The following is a 24,343-nucleotide window of genomic DNA, read 5'->3' as shown; positions in this document are numbered from 1 at the left end:
CTCCACTGTGGAAACCCGGATGGTTGTCACTACCAACTTCAACCCTCTGTTGCTGGGCTCCTTTCTATTTCTGAATCTGAAGGCTGACATCTCTCTAGCGATGCCCTTTGGGACAATCATGTGGGATCCCCTGACAAACTTCCAAGTGAAACCTCAGACCTCTTGACACTGTTGTCTTTTTAAATAAATGAAAGAGCAGCTGCTCCATGTGTAACAGAGAAGCCCTCTCCATGTTGCAATGAAAGCCAGACACAGGCTTCAGGGGCTCATCTCCTGCTTCCCCAGCAGGCCCTCTCCCGTGAGTGAGTGGTTAGCAGTGCTGGGAGCTAGCACCATGTACACACCTGGTCTATTACTTTTAGGCAGAATGGCTAATATTTAAGTATTATTAGGGTACCACATTAGAGAATAAAGGACCCAGAAATGTTGTACTGGTTTTAAGCTCCTTATGACTTAAAATTTCTGTATCACGGCAGTTAAAAGAATCAAAAGGTCTGATCTGGAGATGGTGGGGGGGGGAGGGGGGCACAGTCCTCAAATGTGACATTCTGACAGAATGGGGTTTGACTGCCTAACTAGCATCAGTCTCAGTAACGAAATCTTGAACTGATGACAGTGACAGCGTAGTGATCACAAGTCATTCGATATTTCCTGTCGACCGTGGTAACTCCAGTTCCACACAGGACCCATGGACAAATCCAAGCAGGATTAAAGGCTGCTTATTGTTTCAAGCCAGTGGCATCTCAGGAGTCCATGTATCTATCTCCTGGGCCATCCCAAAAGCACATCCAAGAGGCTCAAACAGCAAGTCTACTCAAGTAAGCTTCCCAAGCAGCTTTTCTGTACATCTCGGCTGCTTCCAGCGGATTAGCTGATGCTATTATGCCCCGGCCCACAATGATGATATCAGAGCCTCGTTTGCCGATGACTTCTTGTGGGCTGTGGTACTGCTGGCCGAGATTATCACCTACAAACACAAAGAAGTCTGTTTAATACAGAAAATGAAAAAAACCTGAAACGTCACCTTTCTGAGAAGTATCGAACCTGATTTAAATAAGAATATGCTCTTGTTCACCATGCCCCTTCTACACAGCAACTGAATAAAGGCAGGTGAAGAGACTCTTAAACTGGCCAGAGATCTCCACAATGGAAACAGATGCTCACCAATTCCTTTTTGATGTCTAATTTTAGAGCATTTACACTTTAACAGTATAAAAAAAAATTTATTTTGCCCTAAAAGGTTCAATACTAAATATAATGCAATAAAATTACCTCACAATTCAAGACTATTTAGTATACATTTTAGAATCACTGTGCCACGCTGTTGGAAAAGTCCTCATAAGGCATCTGCCCTGACCACAACCACATGTTTGAAGCTTTCCCTGCAACTCTACCAAATGCTTCGATTATGTACAGATCCTAATTCTTAATTCTGGCTTTTTTTTTTTTTTTTTTCTTTAAGAATTCTTTTTTACTGAAGTGTAACTGACACATGACATTAGTTTCAGGTGTACATCATGACTCAGTATTTGGACACATTATACATTATGAATGTATTTGGAAACAGTATTTGGATACATCATCACAGTAAGTCTAGTCAACACCTGGAAAGGTCTGACAGAATGTGGTCCACTGGAGAAGGGAATGGCAAACCACTTCAGTATTCTTGCCTTGAGAACCCCATGAACAGTATGAAAAGGCAAAATGATAGGATACTGAAAGAGGAACTCCCCAGGTCAGTAGGTGCCCAATATGCTACTGGAGATCAGTGGAGAAACAACTCCAGAAAAAATGAAGGGATGGAGCCAAAGCACGGGTGATAGAAGCAAGGTCCGATGCTGTAAAGAGCAATATTGCATAGGAACCTGGAATGTTAGGTCCATGCTGCCGCTGCTGCTAAGTCGCTTCAGTTGTGTCCGACTCTGTGTGACCCCATAGACGGAAGCCCACCAGGCTCCCCCGTCCCTGGGATTCTCCAGGCAAGAACACTGGAGTGGGTTGCCATTTCCTTCTCCAATGCATGAAAGTGAAAGTGAAAGTGAAGTCGCTCAGTCGTGTCCAACTCCTAGAGACCCCATGGACTGCAGCCTACCAGGCTCCTCTGTCCATGGGATTTGCCAGGCAAGGAATCAAGGCAAATTGGAAGTGGTCAAACAGGAGATGGCAAGAGTGAACATCGACATTCTAGGAATCGGCAAACTAAAATGGACTAGAATGGGTGAATTTAACTCAGATGACCATTATATCTCCTACTGCGGGCAGGAATCCCTTAGAAGAAATGGAATAGCCATCATAATCAACAAAAGAGTCCGAAATGCAGTACTTGGATGCAATCTAAAAAACAACAGAATGATCTCTCTGTTTGTTCCCAAAGCAAACCATTCAACATCACAGTAATCCAAGTCTATGCCCAAACCAGTAATGCTGAAGAAGCTGAAGTTGAACAGTTCTATGAAGACCTACAAGACCTTTTAGAACTAACACCCAAAAGAGATGTCCTTTTCATTACAGGGGACTGGAATGCAAAAGTAGGAAGTCAAGAAACACCTGGAGTAACAGGCAGATTTGGCCTTGGAATACGGAATGAAGCAGGGCAAAGGCTAATAGAATTTTGCCAAGAGAACACACTGGTCATAGCAAACACCCTTTTCCAACAACACAAGAGAAGACTCTACACATGGACATCACCAGATGGTCAACACTGAAATCAGATGGATTATATTCTTTGTAGCCAAAGATGGAGAAGCTCTATACAGTCAGCAAAAACAAGACCAGGAGCTGACTGTGGCTCAGATCATGAGCTCCTTATTGCCAAATTCAGACTTAAATTGAAGAAAGTAGGGAAAACCACTAGACCATTCAGGTATGACCTAAATCAAATCCCTTATGATTATACAGTGGAAGTGAGAAATAGATTTAAGGGCCTAGATCTGATAGATAGAGTGCCTGATGAACTACGGATGGAGGTTCGTGACATTGTACAGGAGACAGGGATCAAGACCATCCCCATGGAAAAGAAATGCAAAAAAGCAAAATGGCTGTCTGAGGAGGCCTTACAAATAGCTGTGAAAAGAAGAGAAGTGAAAAGCAAAGGAGAAAAGGAAAGATATAAGCATCTGAATGCAGAGTTCCAAAGAATAGCTAGGAGAGATAAGAAAGCCTTGCTCAGCGATCAACGCAAAGAAATAGAGGAAAACAACAGAATGGGAAAGACTAGAGATCTCTTCAAGAAAATTAGAGATACCAAGGGAACATGCAAAGATGGGCTCGATAAAGGACAGAAAGGGTATGGACCTAACAGAAGCAGAAGATATTAAGAAAAGGTGGCAAGAATACACAGAAGAACTGTATGAAAAAGATCTTCATGACCAAGATAATCACGATGGTGTGATCACTCACCTAGAGCCAGACATCCTGGAATGTTAAGTCAAGTGGGCCTTAGGAAACATCACTATGAACAAAGCTAGTGGAGGTGATGGAATTCCAGTTGCACTATTTCAAATCCTCAAAGATGATGCTGTGAAAGTGCTGCACTCAATATGCCAGCAAATTTGGAAAACTCAGCAGTGGCCACAGGACTGGGAAAGGTCAGTTTTCATTCCAATCCCAAAGAAAGGCAATGCCAAAAAATGCTCAAACTACCGCACAATTGCACTCATCTCACACACTAGTAAAGTAATGCTCAAAATTCTCCAAGCCAGGCTTCAGCAATACCTGAACCGTGAACTTCCTGATGTTCAAGCTGGTTTTAGAAAAGGCAGAAGAACCAGAGATCAAATGGCCAACATCTGCTGAATCATGGAAAAAGCAAGAGAGTTCCAGAAAAACATTTATTTCTGCTTTATTGATTATGCCAAAGCCTTTGACTGTGTGGGTCACAATAAACTGTGGAAAATTCTGAAAGAGATGGGAATACCTGACCACCTGACCTGCCTCTTGAGAAACCTATATGCAGGTCAGGAAGCAACAGTTAGAACTGGACATGGAACAACAGACTGGTTCCAAAGAGGAAAAGGAGTACGTCAAGGCTGTATATTGTCACCCTGCTTATTTAATTTCTATGCAGAGTACATCATGAGAAACGCTGGGCTGGAGGAAGCACAAGCTGGAATCAAGATTGCCGGGAGAAATTTCGATAACCTCAGATATGCAGATGACACCACCCTTATGGCAGAAAGTGAAGAGGAACTAAAAAGCCTCTTCATGAGAGTGAAAGAGGAGAGTGAAAAAGTTGGCTTTAAAGCTCAACATTCAGAAAAGAAGATCATGGCATCTGGTCCCATCACTTCATGGCAAACAGTGGAAACAGTATCAGACTTTATTTTGGGGGGCTCCAAAATCACTGCAGATGGTGAGTGACTGCAGCCATGAAATTAAAAAATGCTTACTCCTTGGAAGGAAAGTTATAACCAACCTAGATAGCATATTGAAAAGCAGAGACATTAGTTTGCCAACAAAGGTCCGTCTGGTCAAGGCTATGGTTTTTCCAGTGGTCATGTATGGATATGAGAGTTGGGCTGTGAAGAAAGCTGAGCACCAAAGAATTGATGCTTTTGAACTGTGGTGTTGGAGAAGCCTCTTGAGAGTCCCTTGGACTGCAAGGAGATCCAACCAGTCCATTCTGAAGGAGATCAGCCCTGGGTGTTCTTTGGAAGGAATGATGCTAAACCCGAAACTCCAGTACTTTGGCCACCTGATGCAAAAAGTTGACTCATTGGAAAAGACTCTGATGCTGGGAGGGATTGGGGGCAGGAGAAGGGGATGACAGAGGATGAGATGGCTGGATGGCATCATCAACTCGATGGACGTGAGTTTGAGTGAACTCCGGGAGATGGTGATGGACAGGGAGCCCTGGCGTGCTGCAGTTCATGGGGTTGCAAAGAATCGGACATGACTGAGCAACTGAACTGACTGACCTTATATAACCACAGAATTTTTTTTCTCTTGTGATAAGAACTTTTAAGATTTACAACTTTCAAACAGCAACAAATTTGGCATGTTGTACATTACATCCTCATGACTTACTCTGTAACTTCAAGTCTCTACCCTTTGACCCCCTTCGTCCATTCCATCTATCCCATCCATCCCACCCTAAAACTCTGGGAGCAAGCAATCTGTTTTGTCTATGAGCTTGTTCTTTTGGTTTTTAGCTTACATATATAAGCGATCATATAGTATTTGTCTTTCTCTGACTTATTTCACTTAGCATAGTACCCTCAAGGGTATCCATCCCTATTGTCACAAATCCTAAGGTTTCTTTTTTTAATAGCTGAGTGATACTCCATTGTGTGCATACACAGCATCTTCTCTGCTCACCCATCAGTGGGCACTTAGCTTGTTTCCGTATCTTGGCTGTGGTAAATACTGCTGTGAACATGGGGGTGCAGATATTTCTCCGAGTTTTTGTTTTCTTTGGATAAATACCCAGAAGTGGAGCTGCTGGATCATATGGTAGTTCTATTTTTAATTTTTGGGGGAACATCCATACTGTTCCCCATAGGAGCTGCACCAATTTACATTCTCACATACAGTGTGCAAGAGGCCCTTTTCTCCAGATCCTCACCAGCACATGTTATTTCTTGTGATAGTGGGCATCCTTGTTGTTTCTGATCATAGAGAAAAAGCTTTGACAGTAGTCATTCTAACATGTGGGAGGTGGTATCTCATTGTGTTTGTTTTGCATTTTCCTGATGATAAGTGATGCTGAGCATCTTTTCATGCATTTTTTGGCCATTTGTATTCTTTTTGAAAACTGTCTATTCAGATCCTTTACCAATTTAAAAAATATTTACTTACTATTTATTTTTATTTATTTGGCTGTGCTGGGTCTTGGTTGGGGCATGTGGGATCTTTAGTTGGGGCATGTGGGATCTAGTTCCCTGACCAGGGATCAAACCTGGGTCCCCTGCTTTGGGAGCATGCAGTCTTGGCCACTGGACCACCAGGGAAGTCCCCTTTGCCAATTTTTTAATCTGATTGTTCTGTTGTTCTTATTGAGCTGTATGAGTTCTTTACATTTGTACACTAGCCCCTAATCAGACACATGATTTGGAAATATGTTCTATCATTCCGCAAGTGAAAGTGTTAGTTGCTCAGTCGTATCCAACTCTTTGTGAACCCAAGGACTATAGCCTGCCAGGCTCCTCTGTCCATGGGGTTCTCCAGGCTAGAATACAGAGTGGATTGCCATTTCCTTCTCCAGAGGATCTTCCCAACCTAGGGATCAAACCCAGGTCTCTTGCACTGCAGGCAAACTCTTTACTGTCTGAGCCACCAAGGAAACAATCATTCAATAAGTTGCCTTTTTATTTTGCTGGTTTCCTTTGCTGTGTGGAAGCTTTTAAGTTTGATGAAGTCCCACTTGTTCATTTCTGCTTCTGTTGTTTTGGAGTCAGATTTTTAAAAAATCATTGAGAAGACTGATGTAGCAATGATTACCACATATGTTTTATTCTAGTAACTTTACGGTTTCAGATTTTACATTCATGGCTTTAATCCATTTTGAACTAAGCTTTGTGTATGGTATAAGATAGTGGTCCAGTTTCATTCTTTTGCATGTGGCTAACCAGTCTTCCCAACACCACTTTATTGAAGAGGCCATCCTATCCCCATTGTATATTCTTGGCTCTTTTCAAAAACTAATTGACCGTATACGTGTGGGTTAATTTCTGGGCTATTTTGTTCCATTGATCTAGGTGTCTGTTTTTAAGTTTTGTAATTTGAAATCAGGGAGTGTGATGCCTCCAGTTTCATTATTCTTTCTCCAGACTGCTTTGGCTATTTGATGCCTTTTGTGATTCCAAAGAAATTTTAGGACTCTGTTCCATTTCTGTGAAAAGTGCTATTAGACTGTTAGTAGGGATTACACTGAATCTGTAGTTTGCTTTGGGTAATTCAGACATCTTTACAAGATTCTTCGGGTAGATGAGCATGAAATATCTTTCCATTTCTTTGTGTGCTCATTGTCATTCAAAAATGATTCTGTCTTTATGGTTTTTAGTGTACAGGCCTTTCACCTCCTTGGTTAAATTTACTTGTAGGTATTTTTTTCTGATGCAATTGTAAATGGGATTGTTTTCTTAATTTCTGATTGTTAGTGTATAAAAATGCAACAGATTTTTGACCTTGTATCTTGTAACTTAACTGAATTTGTGTATTAGTTCTAACAGTCTTTTTGAGTCTGTAGGGTTTCCTATATATAGTAATATGTCTTCTACAAATAGTGACAGTTTTACAATTCAGATACTTTCTGTTATACTTTTTCTTGATTAATTTCTCTGGCTAGGATCTCCAAAACTATCTTGAATAAAAGTGGCAAAAGTGGGCACTGCTGTTGTGTTTTTGATTTTAGAGGAAAACCTTTCACCTTTTTTGGTATGATGTTGGCTGTGGCCTTAATTATGTTGAGGTAAGTTCTCTCTATAGCCACTTTGTTAAGAGTCTTTCTCAAATGGATGTTGAATTTTGTCAAATATGTTTTCTGCATCTATTGAGTCTCTCTTCTTCCTTCTGTTGGTTTCTTCCACTGCATATGAGTCTCTTTATTGGTATGCTTAGATTCCTTTCTCTTCATCTTCTGCTTATCTGCTATAGGATTGTGCTTTCCATGTGGTTTATTATATATTCTATTTTCAGTTGATAACTTAAGTTTGACTGCATTCTAAATCTCTACATGTTCATTCCCTCCACAAAGTTTTGTTTTCGATGCCACATTTTACATCTTTTTGTCTTATATTTTAATTAATTCTATAGTTGTAATTATTTTCACTACTTTTGCCTCAACCTTTTAAGTGGTTGATCCACTGCTGCTGCTAAGTCACTTCAGTCGTGTCCGACTCTGTGCAGCCCCATAGACGGCAGCCCACCAGGCTCCCCCGTCCCTGGGATTCTCCAGGCAAGAACACTGGAGTGGGTTGCCATTTCCTTCTCCAGTGCATGAAAGTAAAAAGTGAAAGTGAAGTCGCTCAGTCGTGTCTGACTCTTAGCGACCCCATGGACTGCAAGCCTACCAGGCTCCTCCGTCCACGGGATTTTCCAGGCAAGAGTACTGGAGTGGGGTGCCATCGCCTTCTCCGGGTTGGTCCACTCACTACCTTGACTATATATTTGCTTTTTCAGGGAAACTTACTCTTTCCTAAGTTTTCTTGTTACTAATTAGCACCCTTTCTTTTCAGCCTGAAGAAGTCCTTTTAACATTTCTTGTAAAGCCAGTGTAGCAATGCTTGACCTCATTTAGACTTGCTAATCTGGAAAACTCTTCAATTCTGAATAACTCTGCTGGGTAGAGTTCTTTGTTACAAGGTTTTGTTTTTTTTTTTTTTCACACTTCCGCTATATTATGCCACTGCTTTCTGATCTGCAAAGTTTCTGCTGAAAATTCTGCTGATAGTCTCATGGGGGGTCAGTTGTATATAAGAAGTTTTTCTCTTGCTGCTTTAAGATTCTCTTATCTTTAGCTTTTGGTGCTTTTAATTATAACGTGTCTCGATGTGGGTCTCTTTGGGCTTATCTCGTCTGAACACTGGGCTTTCTGCGTCTGGATGTCCATTTCCTTCCCTCCAGTAGGGAAGTTTTCAGCCATTATTTCATCAAGTAAGTTTCTAGCCTTTTCTCTATCTTTTCTTCTTGGGACTCCTATAACGAGAATGTCAGTCTGCTTGATGCATCCCATGAGTCTTTTAAGCTATCTTTAGTTTTTTATTTTTTTGGTTTTTGTCCCGATTGGGTAAGTTCCACTGCCTTTTCCTCAAGTTCCTTTGCTTCACCCGGTCTACTAGTGAACCACTCTACTGTATTTTCAGTTATGTTATTGTATTCCTCAGCTCTGTGACTAGTATTTTCCACCTCTCTTGAAGTTGAGTTTGGGGAGCATCTTTATGACCATTACTTTGAACTCATTATTAGGTAAATTACTTATCTCCATTTCATTAAGGTTTTTTCCCTGAGGCTTGTATCTTGTTCTTTCATTTGGAATACACGCCTCTGTTTCTTCATTCTGCTTTTCTCTGGGTTGGTTTCTATGCATTAGATGAAGCAAGTGTCTCCCCAGTCTTGAAGGAACAGCCTCATGTATGAGATGCACCTTGTCATTCAACCCTTCCCTAGCTCCTGGTTGTTTCTCCAATCTTCTGATTGTCAAAGCAGCCTATGATATTTGTAATAGCTCCCAGTAACTGAGGGTGCCAAGACCTACCAGTGTCCCAGAGAGAAGGGGGTCTCAGTTAAGCATCTAGATTCATTCTCTGGTTGCCATGGCTAGGACTTTCAAATCTATGTTGAAGAAAATTGACAAGAGTGGACATCCTTGCCTTGTTCCTGATCTTAGAGGAAATGCTTTCAGCTTTTCACCGCTGTGATTTTGTCATATATGGCCTTTAATATGTTGAAGCAGCTTCCCTCTATGCCCACTTTCTAGAGTCTTCATCATAAATGGGTGTTGAATTTTGTCAAAAGCTTTTTCTGCATCGATTGAGATGATCATATGGTTTTTATTCTCAATTTGTTGATGTGTTATATTACACTGATTGATTTGTGGATACTGAAAAACCCTTGCATCCCTGGAATAAATCCCACTTGGTCGTGGTGTATGATCCTGTTAATGTATGGTTGGGTTCAGTTTGCTAGTATTTTGTTAAAGATTTTTGTGCCTATATTCATCTGGATACTGGCCTGTAATTTTATTTTTTTTGTGGTATCTTTGTCTGATTTTGGTATCAGGGTGATTGGCAGCCTCTTAGAATGAATTTGGGAGTGTTCCTTCCTCTGCAGTTTTTGGGAATAGTTTCAGAAGGACAGGTAACTTTTTCTAAATTTGATAGAACTATGAAGCCAAGCCATCTGGTCATGGATTTTTGTTGGGAGTTTTTTTTTACTCAGTTTTAATTTTAGTACTTGTGATTGGTCTTTCATATTTTCTATTTCTTACTTGTTCCGTCCTGGGGGCTTGTATCTTTCTAAAAATTTGTCCATTTCTTCTAGAGTGTCCATTTCATTGGCGTATAATTGCTTGTAGTAGTCTCTCATGAGCCTTTGAATTTCTGTGGTGTCTGTGGTAACTTCTATTTTCTTTTGTATCCATTCAAGCAGTCTGTTTTCTGGTTGGAGCATTTAATCCATTACACTTTAATTATTGATATGTATGTTCATACTGCCATTTTGTTAATTGCTTTGGATTTGTTTTTGTTCATAGACCTTCTCTTGTTCTCTTGTGATTTGATGACTATCTTTAGTGTTGTGTTTGGATTCCTTTTTTTGTGTGTGTACTACTGTAGATTTTCGGTTTGCCATTAACATGAGGTTTTATATAGCTCGCTCGCGCTCTCTCTCTCTCTCTACACATACACACACAAAATTGTTTTAAGTTGTTAGCCTCAATTTCAAATGCATTTCTAATATCTTACATTTGTACTCTTTTCATGATTTCTGGTTTTGATATCAGATTTGTATGTGGATGATTTCCTATCTTTATGTATGCCTTTATTGGTGAGTTTTCCCACTCATAATATTCTTGTTTCTACCTGGGGCCTTTTCTTTTCCATCTAGAGAAGTTCCTTTAGCATTTTTTTTTTTTCCTTTAGCATTTTTTGTAAAGCGGTTTTGATGGTGCTAAATACTGTAAAGCTTTTGATTTCTCTAATGTGAATAAGTGCCTTTCTGTGTAGAGTATTCTTGGTTGTAGGTTTTTAATCCTTCATCATTTTAAATGTATCATACCACTCCCTTCTGGCCTGCAGAACTTCTGCTGAAAAATCAGTTGATAACCTTATGGGGATTCCCTTTTATGCTATTTGTTGCTTTTAATATTTTCTCTTAGTTTGATTAATGCCTCTCAGTGTGTTCCTCCTTGGGTTTATCCTGTATGGGACTCGGTGCTTCCTGGACTTGAGTATCTCCTTTCCCTTTTGGGGAAAGTTTTTGGATATTCTCTCTTAAAACGTTTTCTAAGGTCCTTTCTCTTTCTCCCTCTGGGACCACTATAATGTGAATGTTGGTGCATTTCATGTTGTTCCAGAGGTCTCTGTCCTCATATCTTTTCATTTTTCTTTCTTCTCTTCCACAGCAATGATTTCCACTAACTTGTTTTTCAGTTTGTTCATCTGTTCTACTGCCTCATTTATCTGCTACTGATTTCTATGTATTTTTCATCTGTTTGTTCTCAAAAGCTTCTTTTTTTTTTCTTTTTGGCTATACCATGCATCTTAATTCCCCAACCAGGGATCGAACCCATGACCCCTGCACTGGAAGCACAGAATCTAAATCACTGGACCACGAGGGAAGTCTCCTAGCTCTTTAATAAACATGTCTTGTATCAGTTTGTGCCTCCATTCTTTTTGAGGTATTGGATCATCTTTACTTTGATACCATTACTCTGAATTCTTTTTCTAGTAGACTGCCTATCTTCACTCAGTTGTTGTTCTTAGGTTTTGTTCCTTCGTCTGGAATGTATTTCTTAGCCATCTGATTTTGTCTGATTTTCTGTGTTTGCGGTCTGTTTTCTTCAGACTGCAGGACTGTAGCTCTTGCTTCTGGTGTCCATACTGTGGTAGGTGAGGTTGCTCCAGGGGTCGTGCAGATTTTCTCGTGGGAGGGATGGGTGCCTGACCACTGGTGGGTGGAGCTGGGTCTTATGTCTGGTGAGCAAGGCTATCTCGAGAAGTACGTTTACAGGCAGCTGTGGAGTCAGGAGGACTTTAGGCAGCCTGTTTGCTTAGGGCTGAGTCTGTGTCTCTACCCTGCAGGTTGCTTGGCCTGAGGTGTCCCAGCACTGGAGCCTACAGGCTGTTTTTGGGGCCAGGCCTTGCCAAAATGGTGACCTCTGGGAGAGCTCACACTGATGAATACTTCCTGGAAACTCGGCCACCAGTTAACTTGCCCCCACAGTGAGCCACAGCCAACCTGCACCTTCTCCCAGGGACCCTCCACATTGCTTTCCTCTGGGTCCAAGTGCATGTGAAACCTTGTGTGTGCCCCCCAAGAGTGGAGTTTCTGTTTCCCCAGTCCTATGGAGCTGCTGCACTCAAGCCCACTGACTCCTGCAGTGGAAGTTCAGAGTCGAAACCACTGGACCACCAGGGAAGTCCTCCAGCTCTTGAATACATTTCTTGCATCAGTTTGCACCTCCATTCATAGACAAGTACTCTGGGGCTCCTTGTCTAGCGTCAGGAAAAGGAGGCTGGGGAGCCTCATGTGGGGCTCAGAACTCACTCCTATGGGAAAACCTCTGCAATATAATTCTTTTTCAATCTGTGGGTCACCCACCTGGCAGGTATGAGATTTAATTATAAGGTATAAGCACCCCCTCCTACCATCTATTTGTGGCTCCTTCTTTATCGTCGGGTGTAGAATATCTTTTTTGGTAGGTTCATGTCTCTGTTGTTGACGGCTGTTCAGCAGTTGTGATTCTGGTGTTTTCATGAGAGGTGAGCTTAACTCCTTCTACTTGACCACTTTGTCTCCACCCCTGGCAAAATCTTTTGAAGTTTGCAAATACATAGTCCTGCAGGACTGCAAGCATTACGTCCTGCTGGCCCCCAGATACGTTCTTTACTAGGTGATAACAGCGGCAATGACGCACAAGCGGAGCACAACGATGGCGCCCACCAGACTATGCTCTCCTGAAAACACCCTCTTTAACAAAAGGCTGAGCTCCTGGGTCTGCTGCCTCCTGCTGTGCCCTGGGGGTGGTGGCTATTTAAGAACTCCCTCTCTGTTGATGATAGTTCAGTGAAACCTCAAGTGTAACCCTCACTGGTCACAAGAAACAGCCTATGCAAATATATCCCTCAATGGAAGCTGTAAAAACCAGGGTCCCAATCAGGGATGTAAGTTCCTTTTTGGGAGATAACAGTGAGCTGGAATGTGGAGAGAGACAGCACAATGATTGTGTCCACAGCCTCTTTTCCCTGAGAGGACTTCCACGGGGCCACTAGGTATCTGCCCCACAGGCCTCTTTCACACACCCTCTTTGTGGGTGCTATCTGTGCAGTGTTGGGGGATGCCAAGTACTGTCTCTACAGCTCTTATTATCATGGGACCAAACATAAGCTCTCCTGACCTTCAGAGCCCAGTAATCAAGGGGTGTTCCTTGGGCAGCAGCTGCAAATATCAGGGGACATTGTAAACGCTCCTTGTTCAGCAGTTCAGCAAAGGGAAAGTGTGAAGATGGTGCCCACTGGTCTCCATCCCTGGAGGAAATTCCCACAAGCTCTTCAAGGTATGTGTTAAATTAGATGCCTACCCCTTAGATCAACTCTTAAACATTAGCAATGAGCCTTTACTTCAAGTCTGAGGATGGGCTGCCTCTGAGTTGGGCCCTGAGCCAGGTGAGTCTCAGATCACTAGTCTTGTGAGTCTTGTGAACATGAGCCCAATGGTGTTTCAGAGCTAGATGTTTTTGGGGCTCATCTCTCAGGTTCAAGTTTTTAAAAAGTTGGGATGCCTGATGTGGAGTTCAAACCCTTTGCTCCTCAGAAAAAGCTCTGGGTTTTGAGCTTCACTTTGCATCTGGGTCTCCATACCAGGGGCGAAGACCCAATATCAAGATGGTTTTTCTCGTTTGCTTGCTGTACTGTGCTCAGCCAGCTCTTAGGTTTTATCCAGAGGAAACTGTTACACAGGTAGTTACAGACTCAGCGTATCTGGGAGAAGGCTGGCTCAGGATTAGCCTACGTTGCCATCTTGAACCCCATTTTTCCCTTCCTTTTAAATTCTGCTGTTCCAGAAGACTTCTGATAAGTGGCATATCATTATCTTTCAAATCCAAGATGCTTTAAAAATCCCAGATCCTAACTGTACTATCTACTTGAAAAACTATGGCAGCTTCCAATAAATATTACTAATTAACAAGCCGAGTACTCTATGCCAAGACATTGTGCTAAGTGCTTTGCACACATTATCTTTTAAGCCTCTCAACAACTCTGAGGTTCAGAGTTGTTATTCACATTTTACAGATCAAGAAAATGAGACCGAAACAAGGGAAGTGATTTGTCTAAAGATACTGTAAGGGCTAGGAATCCAAATCCAACCAACTCATAAAATGTTTAGCACAAATATAGGGTTTAAAATAAAAATTGTCAAGTACTTTCTTATTTAGTTGCTAAGTTGTATCTACCTCTTCTGCCACTGGATGGACTGCAGTCCTCCAGGCTCCTCTGTCCATGGGATTTCCCAGGCAAGAATACTGGTGCAGGTGAACATTTCCTTCTCCAGGGGAATCTTCCTGACCTAGGGGTGGAACGTGCTTGGCAGGTGGGTGGATTCTTTACCACTCACCCACCTGAGAAGTCCATCAAGCTACTAGAGCAACTCTTTAGTCACTCAGTCGTGTCCGACTCTTTGAGACCCCAGGGACTGCAGCATGCGAGGCCTCCCTGTCCGTCACCAACTCTTCGAGTTTACTCACATTCTGTCTATTGAGTAAGTGATGCCATCCAACCATCTCATCGTCTGTTGTCCCCTTCTCCTCCGCCTTCAATCTTTCCCAATGAGTCAGTTCTTTGCATCAGGTGGCCAAAGTTTGGAGTTTTACTTCAGCATCAGTCCTTCCAATGAATATTCAGGACTGATCTCCTTTAGGATGGACTGCTTGGATCTCCTTGCAGCAAAGGGACTCTCAAGAGTCCTTTCCAAGCCCACAGTTCAAAGCATAAATTCTTCATTGCTCAGCTTTCTTTATGGTCCAACTCTCACATCCATACATGACTACTGGAAAAGCCACAGCTTTGACTAGACAGACCTTTGCTGGTGAAGTAATGTCTCTGCTTTTTAATATGCTGTCTCGGTTGGTCATAACTTTTCTTCCAAGGAACAAGAGTCTTAATTTCATGGCTGCAGTCACTATGGGGGGGGGGGGGGGGGGGCTCCGAAATTACTGCAGATAAAGTCTCTCACTGTTTCCCCATCTATTTGCCATGAAGTGATGGGACTGGATGCCATGATCTTAGTTTTCTGAAATGTTGAGCTTTAAGCCAACTTTTTCACTCTCCTCTTTCACTTTCATCAAGAGACACTTTAGTTCTTCTTTGCTTTCTTCCATAAGGGTGATATCATCTGCATATCTGAGGTTATTGATATTTCTCCTGGCAATCTTGATTCCAGCTTGTGCTTCCTCCAGCCCAGTGTTTCTCATGATGTATTCTGCATAGAAGTAAGTTAAATAAGCAGGGTGACAATATACAGCCTTGACAAACTCCTTTTCCTATTTGGAACCAGTCTGTCGTTCCATGTCCAGTTCTAACTGTTGCTTCCTGACCTGCATACAGGTTTCTCAAGAGGCAGGTCAGGTGGTCTGGTAGTCCCATCTCTTTCGGAATTTTCCACAGTTTATTGTGATCCACACAGTCAAAGGCTTTGGCATAGTCAATAAAGCAGAAGTAGATGTCTTTCTGGAACTCTCTTCCTTTTTCCATGATCCAGCAGATGTTGGCAATTTGATCTCTGGTTCCTCTGCCTTTTCTAAAACCAGCTTGAACATCAGGAAGTTCATGGTTCACGTATTGCTGAAGTCTGGCTTGGAGAATTTTGAGTATCACTTTAGTAGCGTGTGAGATGAGTGCAATTGTGCAGTAGTTTGAGCATTCTTTGGCATTGCCTTTCTTTGGGACTGGAATGAAAACTGCCCTTTTCCAGTCCTGCGGCCACTGCTGAGTTTTCCAAATTTGCTGGCATATTGAGTGCAGCACTTTCACAGCATCAGCTTTCAGGATTTGAAATAGCTCAACTGGAATTCCATCACCTCCACTAGCATTGTTCGTAGTGATGCTTCCTAAGGCCCACTTGACTTCACATTCCAGGATGTCTGGCTCTAGGTGAGTGAGCACACCATCGTGATTATCTGGGTCATGAAGATCTTTTTTGTACAGTTCTTCTGTGTATTCTTGTCACCTCTTAATATCTTCTGCTTCTGCTAGGTCCATACTGTTTCTGTCCTTTATTGTGCCCATCTTTGCATGAAATTTCCCTTGGTATCTCTAATTTTCTTGAAGAGAACTCTAGTCTTTCCCATTCTGTTGTTTTCCTCTGAAGAAGGCTTTCTTATCTCTCCTTGCTATTCTTTGGAACTCTGCATTCAAATGGGTATATCTTTCCTTTTCACCTTTCGCTTCTATTGTTTTCACAGCTGTTTCCCCAGCAAGACGGTAGGAGGGGCGAAATCGCATTTACAATCAAACCCCATACCCGCCAGAGATGCTCAGAGGGCTCAAACATACCTTGTGCACACCAGGACCCAGAACTATATTTGAGTGTCTCCTGAGGAGGTAACGGGTCAGCAGTGGACTGCCACAGGGGCTCTGGGTACAGAAGCTTTGGGTATGGCATAAGCCCTCCTAAAGGAGGTAGCCATTAACTCCACCATAGAGCCACCAGAACTTACACAGGACTGGGAAGCAAACTCTTGGCGGGCACAAACAGAACCTTGTGTGCACCAGGAAAAGGGAGCAGTGACTCCACAAGAGACTGACCCAGACTTGCCCGTAAGTGTCTGGGAGTCTCCGGTGGTGGCACCGAATGTAGCAGTGCCATGGAACCTTTTGAAGAAGGTCACTATTATCTTCATTACCTCCACCATAATTTGGCCCTGGGTCAAATAACAGGGAGGGAACATGGCCCTGTCCAATTTCCCCCTCAGTCAGTCTCTCCCATCAGGAAGCTTCTGTAAGCCTCTTATCCTTCTCCATCAGAGGGAAGACAGACTGAAAACCACAATCACAGAAAACTAACCAATCTGATCACAGGGACCACAGCCTTGTCTAACTCAATGAAACTATGAGCCATGCCGTGTGGGGCCACCCAAGATGGACGGGTCATGGTAGAGAGTTCTGATAAAACGTGGTCCACTGGAGAAGGGAATGGCAAACCACTTCATCTTTCAGCATTATATCTCTCTGCCTTTTCATACTGTTCATGGGGTTCTCAAGGCAAGAATACTGAACTCCCCAGGTCAGTAGGTGCCTAATATGCTACTGATATCAGTGGAGAAATAACTCCAGAAAGAGTGAAGGGACAGAGCAAAGCAAAAACAACACCCAGTTGTGGATGTGACTGGTGACAGAAGCAAGGTCCGATGCTGCAAAGAGCAATATTGCATAGGAACCTGGAATATCAGGTCCATGAATCAAGGCAAATTGGAAGACGTCAAACAGAAGCTGGCAAGAGTGAATGCTAACATTATAGGAATCAGTGAACTAAAATAGACTGGAATGGGTGAATTTAACTCAGATGACCATCATATCTACTACTGTGGTCAAGAATCCCTTAGGAGAAATGGAGTAGCCATCACAGTCAACAAAAGAGTCCAAAATGCAGTACTTGGGTACAATCTCAAAAATGACAGAATGATCTCTGTTTGTTTTCAAGGCAAATCATTCAATATCAAGTAATCCTAGTCTATGCCCTGACCAGTAACGCTGAAGAAGCTCAAGTTGAATGGTCTTCTATGAAGACCTATAAGACCTTCTAGAACTAAAACCCAAAAAAGATGTCCTTTTCATTATAGGGGACTGGAATGTAAAAGTAGGAAGTCAAGAAGTACCTGGAGTAACAGGCAAATTTGGCATTGGACTATAGACTGAAGCAGGGCAAAGACTAATAGAGTTCTGCCAAGAGAACGCACTGGTCATAGCAAACACCCTCTTCGAACAACACAAGAGAAGACTCTACACATGGACATCACCAGATGGTCAACACCGAAATCAGATGGATTATATTCTTTGCAGCCAAAGATGGAGAAGCTCTATACAGTCAGCAAAAACAAGACCAGGAGCTGACTGTGGCTCAGATCATGAACTCCTTATTGCCAAATTCAGACTGAAATTGAAGAAAGTAGGGAAAACCACTAGACCATTCCGGTATGACCTAAATCAAGGCAGCTATTATCAAGTCTTAAATAGGTAAGTCATTCTGCTGAGGTCTACTCTGTAGTATATAAAACCTACAATGTGAAACTTGAAAAATAGCAGAGACCTTCAATATTCTCTAGTCCCAGGGGAACATCTACTTTTTTTTGGTTAACCTGCAATGTTTTTTGTTTACTTAATTGAAAGCAAAATCCTGAAAAGGATGTCTTTCGTTTTAAGTGTTATGTTATTTATAAAAAATAATTAGTTCTGTCAAGGTTAATAGGTATCCAACAGTTGAAGTATTTCAGGATTTAAAAGCAACTAAGCTTTACCAAATCTATAATCTCATTCAGTATGTTCTCAGTATTATCATTCCATCCACAGAAACACCAATTCTTGCATCTGCTCCTATACAGTGTATTATCCTTCCCTCAACACTTGTGTATTTATAGAACATTTATGATGCACAGGGGTACTGTGCTAGAGTATATGCATTCTTCAGAAAGAGACCTCATCCTCAAGGGGTTTCTAGCCTAATAAACGTGTTCCAAATACCCTACATGTGCAAAATATATGTACAACAATGTTAAGTTTATAAAAAGTTCAAGTGTATTCACAGTGAAATGACTGAACATATTACAGCCCAATTATAACTAGGATACACTAAGGGGTTGTAAAAAAGGTACCTCTCGATGTGGAAACAACATAGCACATACACAAGTCACTTCAGCCATGTAAGACTCTCATTTAGCCATGGACTGTAGCCGCCAGGCTCCTCTGTCCACGGGATTCTCCAAGCAAGAATACGGGAGTGGGCTGCCATTCCCTTCTCCAGAGGAACCCTCCTGACCCAGGGGTTGAACCCATGTTTCTTATGCTTCCTGCATTGGCAGTGAGTTCTTTACCGCCAGCACCACCTGGGAAGCCCCAACTCTGCACGTGGAAACATTAGCGGCACGTACACAAACATTCTCCATCCTCTATGGAGCACAGCTGTTTTCATCTTAAACAGTTTTGCTGAAAACCAGATGTTCATAGTTCCAATCTTAAGGAAAGAGATAGAAAGTAGAATAGAATAAACTCCCATACTTGTGATAAGCAAGGTTTCTCATACAATAACCAATTCAGGAAAAATATTTCCAGATCACCATTTCTTCCCCATTCAAAACAGTTATCCAGATGGAAGAATGTGAAGTTCGCCTCCTCCCACAAATACATCAAAAAATACATCTACACATGGAACAAGTCTCGCAGAAGACATCACACTTCTGAAAGGACAAAAAGAATCTCCATATAACCAGGTAGGACCAAAAAAAAGAAAGGAATCTGGGCAGGACCTGCACCCCTTGGAGGGAACTGTGAAAGACCAAAGGCTCCCACACCCTCCTGGTGGGAAGAAAAGGGGACTGAAAATATATTTTAAAAAGTATTTCTGAAAACTCCCCAAACTAAAGAAGGAAATATATCCAGGTATAGGAAGCACAGAGGGCCCCAAACAGAGCTACACCAAGACATAATTAAAATGGCAAAAGTTACCATTTTAAAGGCAGTAAGAGAAAAACAATCAGCTGATTTCTCTACAGAAACGTTGCAGGCCAGAAGGGAGTAGCAACATATACATATTCAAAGTCCTGAAAGAGAAAAATCTATAACCTAGAATACTCTAGTCAACAGCATTATCATTTAGATAGAAGCAGCGATAAAGAATTTCTCAGACAAGCAAAAAGTGGAAGACTACAGTAATACTAAACCTATTATGAAAGAAATACTGCAAGGTCTTCCCCAAATAGAAAAGCTATATTAAAAGAAAATTAGTCAAAAAGTAAATCACTTAAAGCTGGTATACAGATTAAAAAAAAAAAAATCCTGTGTGAACGTTACAATAACCACAATGAACAGCAAAAGGATAAATATGAAGATGTAAAAGAGGACATCAAAATCATAAAACGAAGGAGATTAAAATGTAGATTTTTTTTTCAGAATGTGTTTGAGTCTATGATTACCAGTTTAAAGTAAGTAGATATATGAAGGGGTTAACATAGTTGAAAAACAGGGTAAGCACAATTCAACAAAATACATTCACAAAAGAGAACACAAGCATAAAATAAAAGGAAATCACCAAACTGCAAAAGGAAAAAGGGAGAAAAGCAAATACAGAATCAACTAGAAAGCAAGGTTTAAAATGGCAATAAATACACCTATGAATAGTGACCTTGCTTCTGTGATGATCGAGAGGGGTGGGAGGGATATGTATACATATGGCTGATTCACACTGATGTACAGCAGAAACTAACACTGTAAAGAACTTATATCCCAGTAAAAAAAAGTTATTACCTTAAATGTCAATGGGGTAACTGCTCTAATCAAAAGATGCAGAGTGGCAAACTGGATAAAAAAACAGCAGACAATATGTTGCCTACGAGAGACCCGCTTTAGGGCAAAAGACACGCATAGACTGAGTAGGAAAAGATATTTCCTGAAAATGGCAATGACAATAAAGCACAGTACCTGTGTCAGACAAAACAAACTTTACACCAAAGGCTGTAAAGGAAGATACAGGACACTATATAATGATAAGCACTACAAGAAGAAGATATTTACTCTTGTCAACGAATATGCATGCACCTAATAATAGGGACATCACTACAAACAAAGCGAGCGGAGGTGATGGAATTCCAGTTGAGCTCTTTCAAATCCTCAAAGATGATGCTGTCAAAATGCTGCACTCAATATGCCAGCAACTTTGGAAAACTCAGCAGTGGCCACGGGACTGGGAAAGGTCAGTTTTCATTCCAATCCCAAAGAAAGGCAATGCCAAAGAATGCTCAAACTACCGCACAATTGCACTCATCTCACACGCTAGCAAAGTAATGCTCAAAATTCTCCAAGCCAGGCTTCAGCAATACCTGAACCGTGAACTTCCTGATGTTCAAGCTGATTTTAGAAAAGGCAGAAGAACCAGAGATCAATTGCCAACATCTGCTGGATCATGGAAAAAGCAAGTGAGTTCCAGAAAAACATCTACTTCTGCTTTATTGACTATGCCAAAGCCTTTGACTGTGTGGATCACAATAAACTATGGAAAATTCTGAAAGAGATGGGAATACCAGACCACCTGACCTGCCTCTTGAGAAACCTGCATGCAGGTCAGGAAGCAACAGTTAGAACTGGACACAGAACAACAGACTGGTTCCAAATAGGAAAAGGAGTACGTCAAGGCTATATATTGTCACCCTGCTTATTTAACTTATTTGCAGAGTACATCATGAGAAACGCTGGGCTGGAGGAAGCACAAGTTGGAATCAAGATTGCAGGGAGAAATATCAATAACCTCAGATATGCAGATGACACCACCCTTATGGCAGAAAGTGAAGAGGAACTCAAAAGCCTCTTGGTGAAAGTGAAAGTGGAGAGTGAAAAAGTTGGCTTAAAGCTCAACATTCAGAAAACTAAGATCATGGCATCCAGTCCCATCACTTCATGGCAAATGGTTGGGGAAACAGTGGCTGACTTTATTTTTCTGGGCTCCAAAATCACTGCAGATGGTGACTGCAGCCATGAAATTAAAAGACACTTACTCCTTGGAAGGAAAGTTATGACCAACCTAGACAGCATATTAAAAAGTACACATTACTTTGTCAACAAAGGTCCGTCTAGTCAAGGCTATGGTTTTTCCAGTAGTCATGTATGGATGTGAGAGTTAGATTATAAAGAAAGCTGAGCTCCAAAGAATTGATGCTTTTGAACCGTGGTGTTGGAGAAGACTCTTGAGTCCCTTGCAGTGCAAGGGACTCAAGAGTCCTGTGTGTTCACTGGAAGGACTGATGTTGAAGCTGAAACTCCAATACTTGGGCCACCTGATGCGAAGAGCTGACTCATTTGAAAAGACCCTGATGCTGGGAAAGATTGAGGGCAGGAGGAGAAGGGGACGACAGAGGATGAGATGGTTGGATGGCATCACCAACTCAATGAGCGTGAGTTTGGGTAAACTCCGGGAGTTGGTGATGGACAGGGAGGCCTGGCATGCTGCAGTTCATGGGGTCACAAAGAGTTGGACACGACTGAGTGACTGAACTGAACTGAATATAGGCGCACCTAAATACATAAATACTAACAGGAGACTTTAACACGAAACTCTCAACAATGGACAGATCCTCTAGACAGAAAGTCAGTAAGGCAATAGAGATCCTAAATGATACAATAGGAGAGTTAGCCTTAACTGACATTTTCAGAACACTGCACATTCTTTTCAGGTGCACATGCAACGTTTTCTAGGCTTGACCACATACCAGGGCACGCACACACACAAAGCCAGAACAAATTTAAGTGGGTAAAGAGGGTAGAAATTATTTCAAGAATCTTTCTGACTACACAGCATGAAACAAAAATCAACCACAGAAGAAATGAGAAAAAAACAGTTACATGGACTTTACACACAATCATTCAAAATCGGTGGGATTTGCAAAAGGGGTTGTTAGAGGGAAGTTCATAGCAATATAAGCCTTCCTCAAAAAAACAAGAAAAATCTCAAACAGCAGAACCTACTACCTAGAAGAATTAGAAAAAAGAACAAACAAAGCCTAAGTCAGCAGAAGGAAATAATCAAGATCTGAGAGGAAAAATATGAAATAGATTAAAAAAACAATAGATAAAATCAATGAAACCAAGACTTGGTTAAACAAAATTGACAAACCTCTGGCCTGGATTATTAAGAAGGAAAGAGCGCAAATATGAAATAAAAAAGGAGAAATAACAACCAATACTGCAGAAATACAAATGCCGTAGGACAATATTATAAACAGCTCCATGCTAACAAATTTGCCAGCCCAGAAGAGATGAAAATATACAGCTCTCCAAAACTGAAGTAAGAAGAAACAGATAATGTGAACAGAAACTAGAAGTGAAACAAAATCTGTAATTAAAAAAAAAACAACAAGCTCCCAACAAACAAAACTTAAGGACCATGTGGTTTTACAGGTGAATTCAACCAAACATATAAAGGAAAACTAACACATTTGAGGATCCTTCTCAAATTCTTCCAAAAGGCTGAAGAGGAGGGAACACTCAAAGATGTTTTATGAAGCCACCATCACACTGATACCAAAACCAGACAAGTAAACCACCACAAAAGAAAATTACAGGTCAATACCTTTGATGAATATAGATGCAAAATTTCTAAACAAAGTATTAGCAGACCCAATCCAACAAACATAAAACAGATCATACACCATGGCCAAGTTAGATTCACTTCAAGATCACAAGGATGGTACAATATACGAAATCAATATAATACACCACATTAACAAAGAAAAGTCACATGATCATCTCAATAGATATAGAAAAAAAGCAATGGTGGCAAGCTGAAAGCCTTCCTGCTAAAATCTGGAACAAGACAAGGATGCCAACTCTCATCACTTCTATTCAACATAGTATTGGAAATCAGACAAGAAAAAGAAAAGGTATCCAAATTGGCAGGGAAGAGGTAAAGCTGTCATTTTATGCACATGCACGCTAAGTCGCTCAGTCGTGTCTGACACTTTGCGACCCCATGGACTGTAGCCACGAGGCTCCTCTGTCCATGGGATTCTCCAGGCAAGAATGCTGGAGTGGGTTGCCATGCCCTCCTCCAGGGGATCTTCCTGACCCAGGGATCAAACCTGAGTCTCTTACATCTCCTGCACTGGGAGGCAGGTTCTTTACAGCACTACCTGAGAGGCCCTTTATGCAGATGACATGATACTATATGTAGAAAACCCTAAAGAACTGATCAGTTCAGCAGGGTAATGGGATACAAGATTAACATTGAGAAGCTGGTTTCATTTCTTTAACAATATCAGAAAGGGAATGTAAAACAAAAAACTAAAAAACTTTTAAAATCACACAAAATAAACCCAAAATACTTAGAAATAAACCTGACCAAGGAGGTGAAAGACTTATAAGCTGAGAACTATAAAACGTTAATAGAGAAAACTGAAGATGATTCAAAGAAATGAAGAGATATCCCATGTTTTAGGGTCAGAAGAATTAAGATGGCCATACTACCCAAAGCAATCTTCAGATTGCACCCTCACCATACACAAAAATAAAATCAAAATGGGTTAAAGACCTGAAGACGTGACATAATAAAACTCTGAGAACACAGGCAAAACATTCTCTGACATGAATCGTACCAGTGTCTCAAAGCAACAGAAACAAAAGCAAAAATAAACAAATGGGAACTTACCAAACTTACAAGCTTTTGCACAGCAAGAAACCATAAACAAAACAAAAATACAATCTATGGATGGGGAGAAATATTTATTCGCACACGTGACTGACAAGGGCTTGATTTCTAAAATGTACAAACAGCTCATGCAGTTCAACAACAACAACAAAACCCAATCATGGGCAGAAGACCTAAATTCTCCAAAGAAGACATACAGATGGCCAACAGGCACATGAAAAGGGAGGTTCAACATCGCTGATCAGTAGACAGGTGCAAATCAAAACGAACAACGTGGTCCCTG

The 24,343-nt window shown here is 41.4% G+C and overlaps 1 protein-coding gene across 3 annotated transcripts in view; it reads right to left on the bottom strand.

The window, feature by feature from the left end:
• Positions 1-422: 422 nt before the first annotated feature.
• Positions 423-24,343, bottom strand: part of UMPS (uridine monophosphate synthetase) — a 52,046-nt gene continuing 28,125 nt past the window's right edge. Inside the window, exon 6 of one of the 3 annotated variants that reach the window (XM_055568457.1) lies at positions 423-967. In XM_055568457.1, coding sequence (XP_055424432.1) covers positions 798-967 — 170 coding nt within the window. In that variant the 3' untranslated portion in view covers positions 423-797. Of the gene's footprint in view, positions 968-11,137; positions 14,224-18,229; positions 18,883-24,343 lie in introns of those variants that run through there. The other 2 variants (XM_055568459.1, XM_055568460.1) reach the window with 2 other exon arrangements.

Source organism: Bubalus kerabau, chromosome 2, assembly GCF_029407905.1.
Source record: "Bubalus kerabau isolate K-KA32 ecotype Philippines breed swamp buffalo chromosome 2, PCC_UOA_SB_1v2, whole genome shotgun sequence".
NCBI lineage: Eukaryota > Metazoa > Chordata > Mammalia > Artiodactyla > Bovidae > Bubalus > Bubalus kerabau.
The sequence above is the reverse complement of the archived record's forward strand: the minus strand, read 5'-3'. Positions and strand labels throughout refer to the sequence as shown.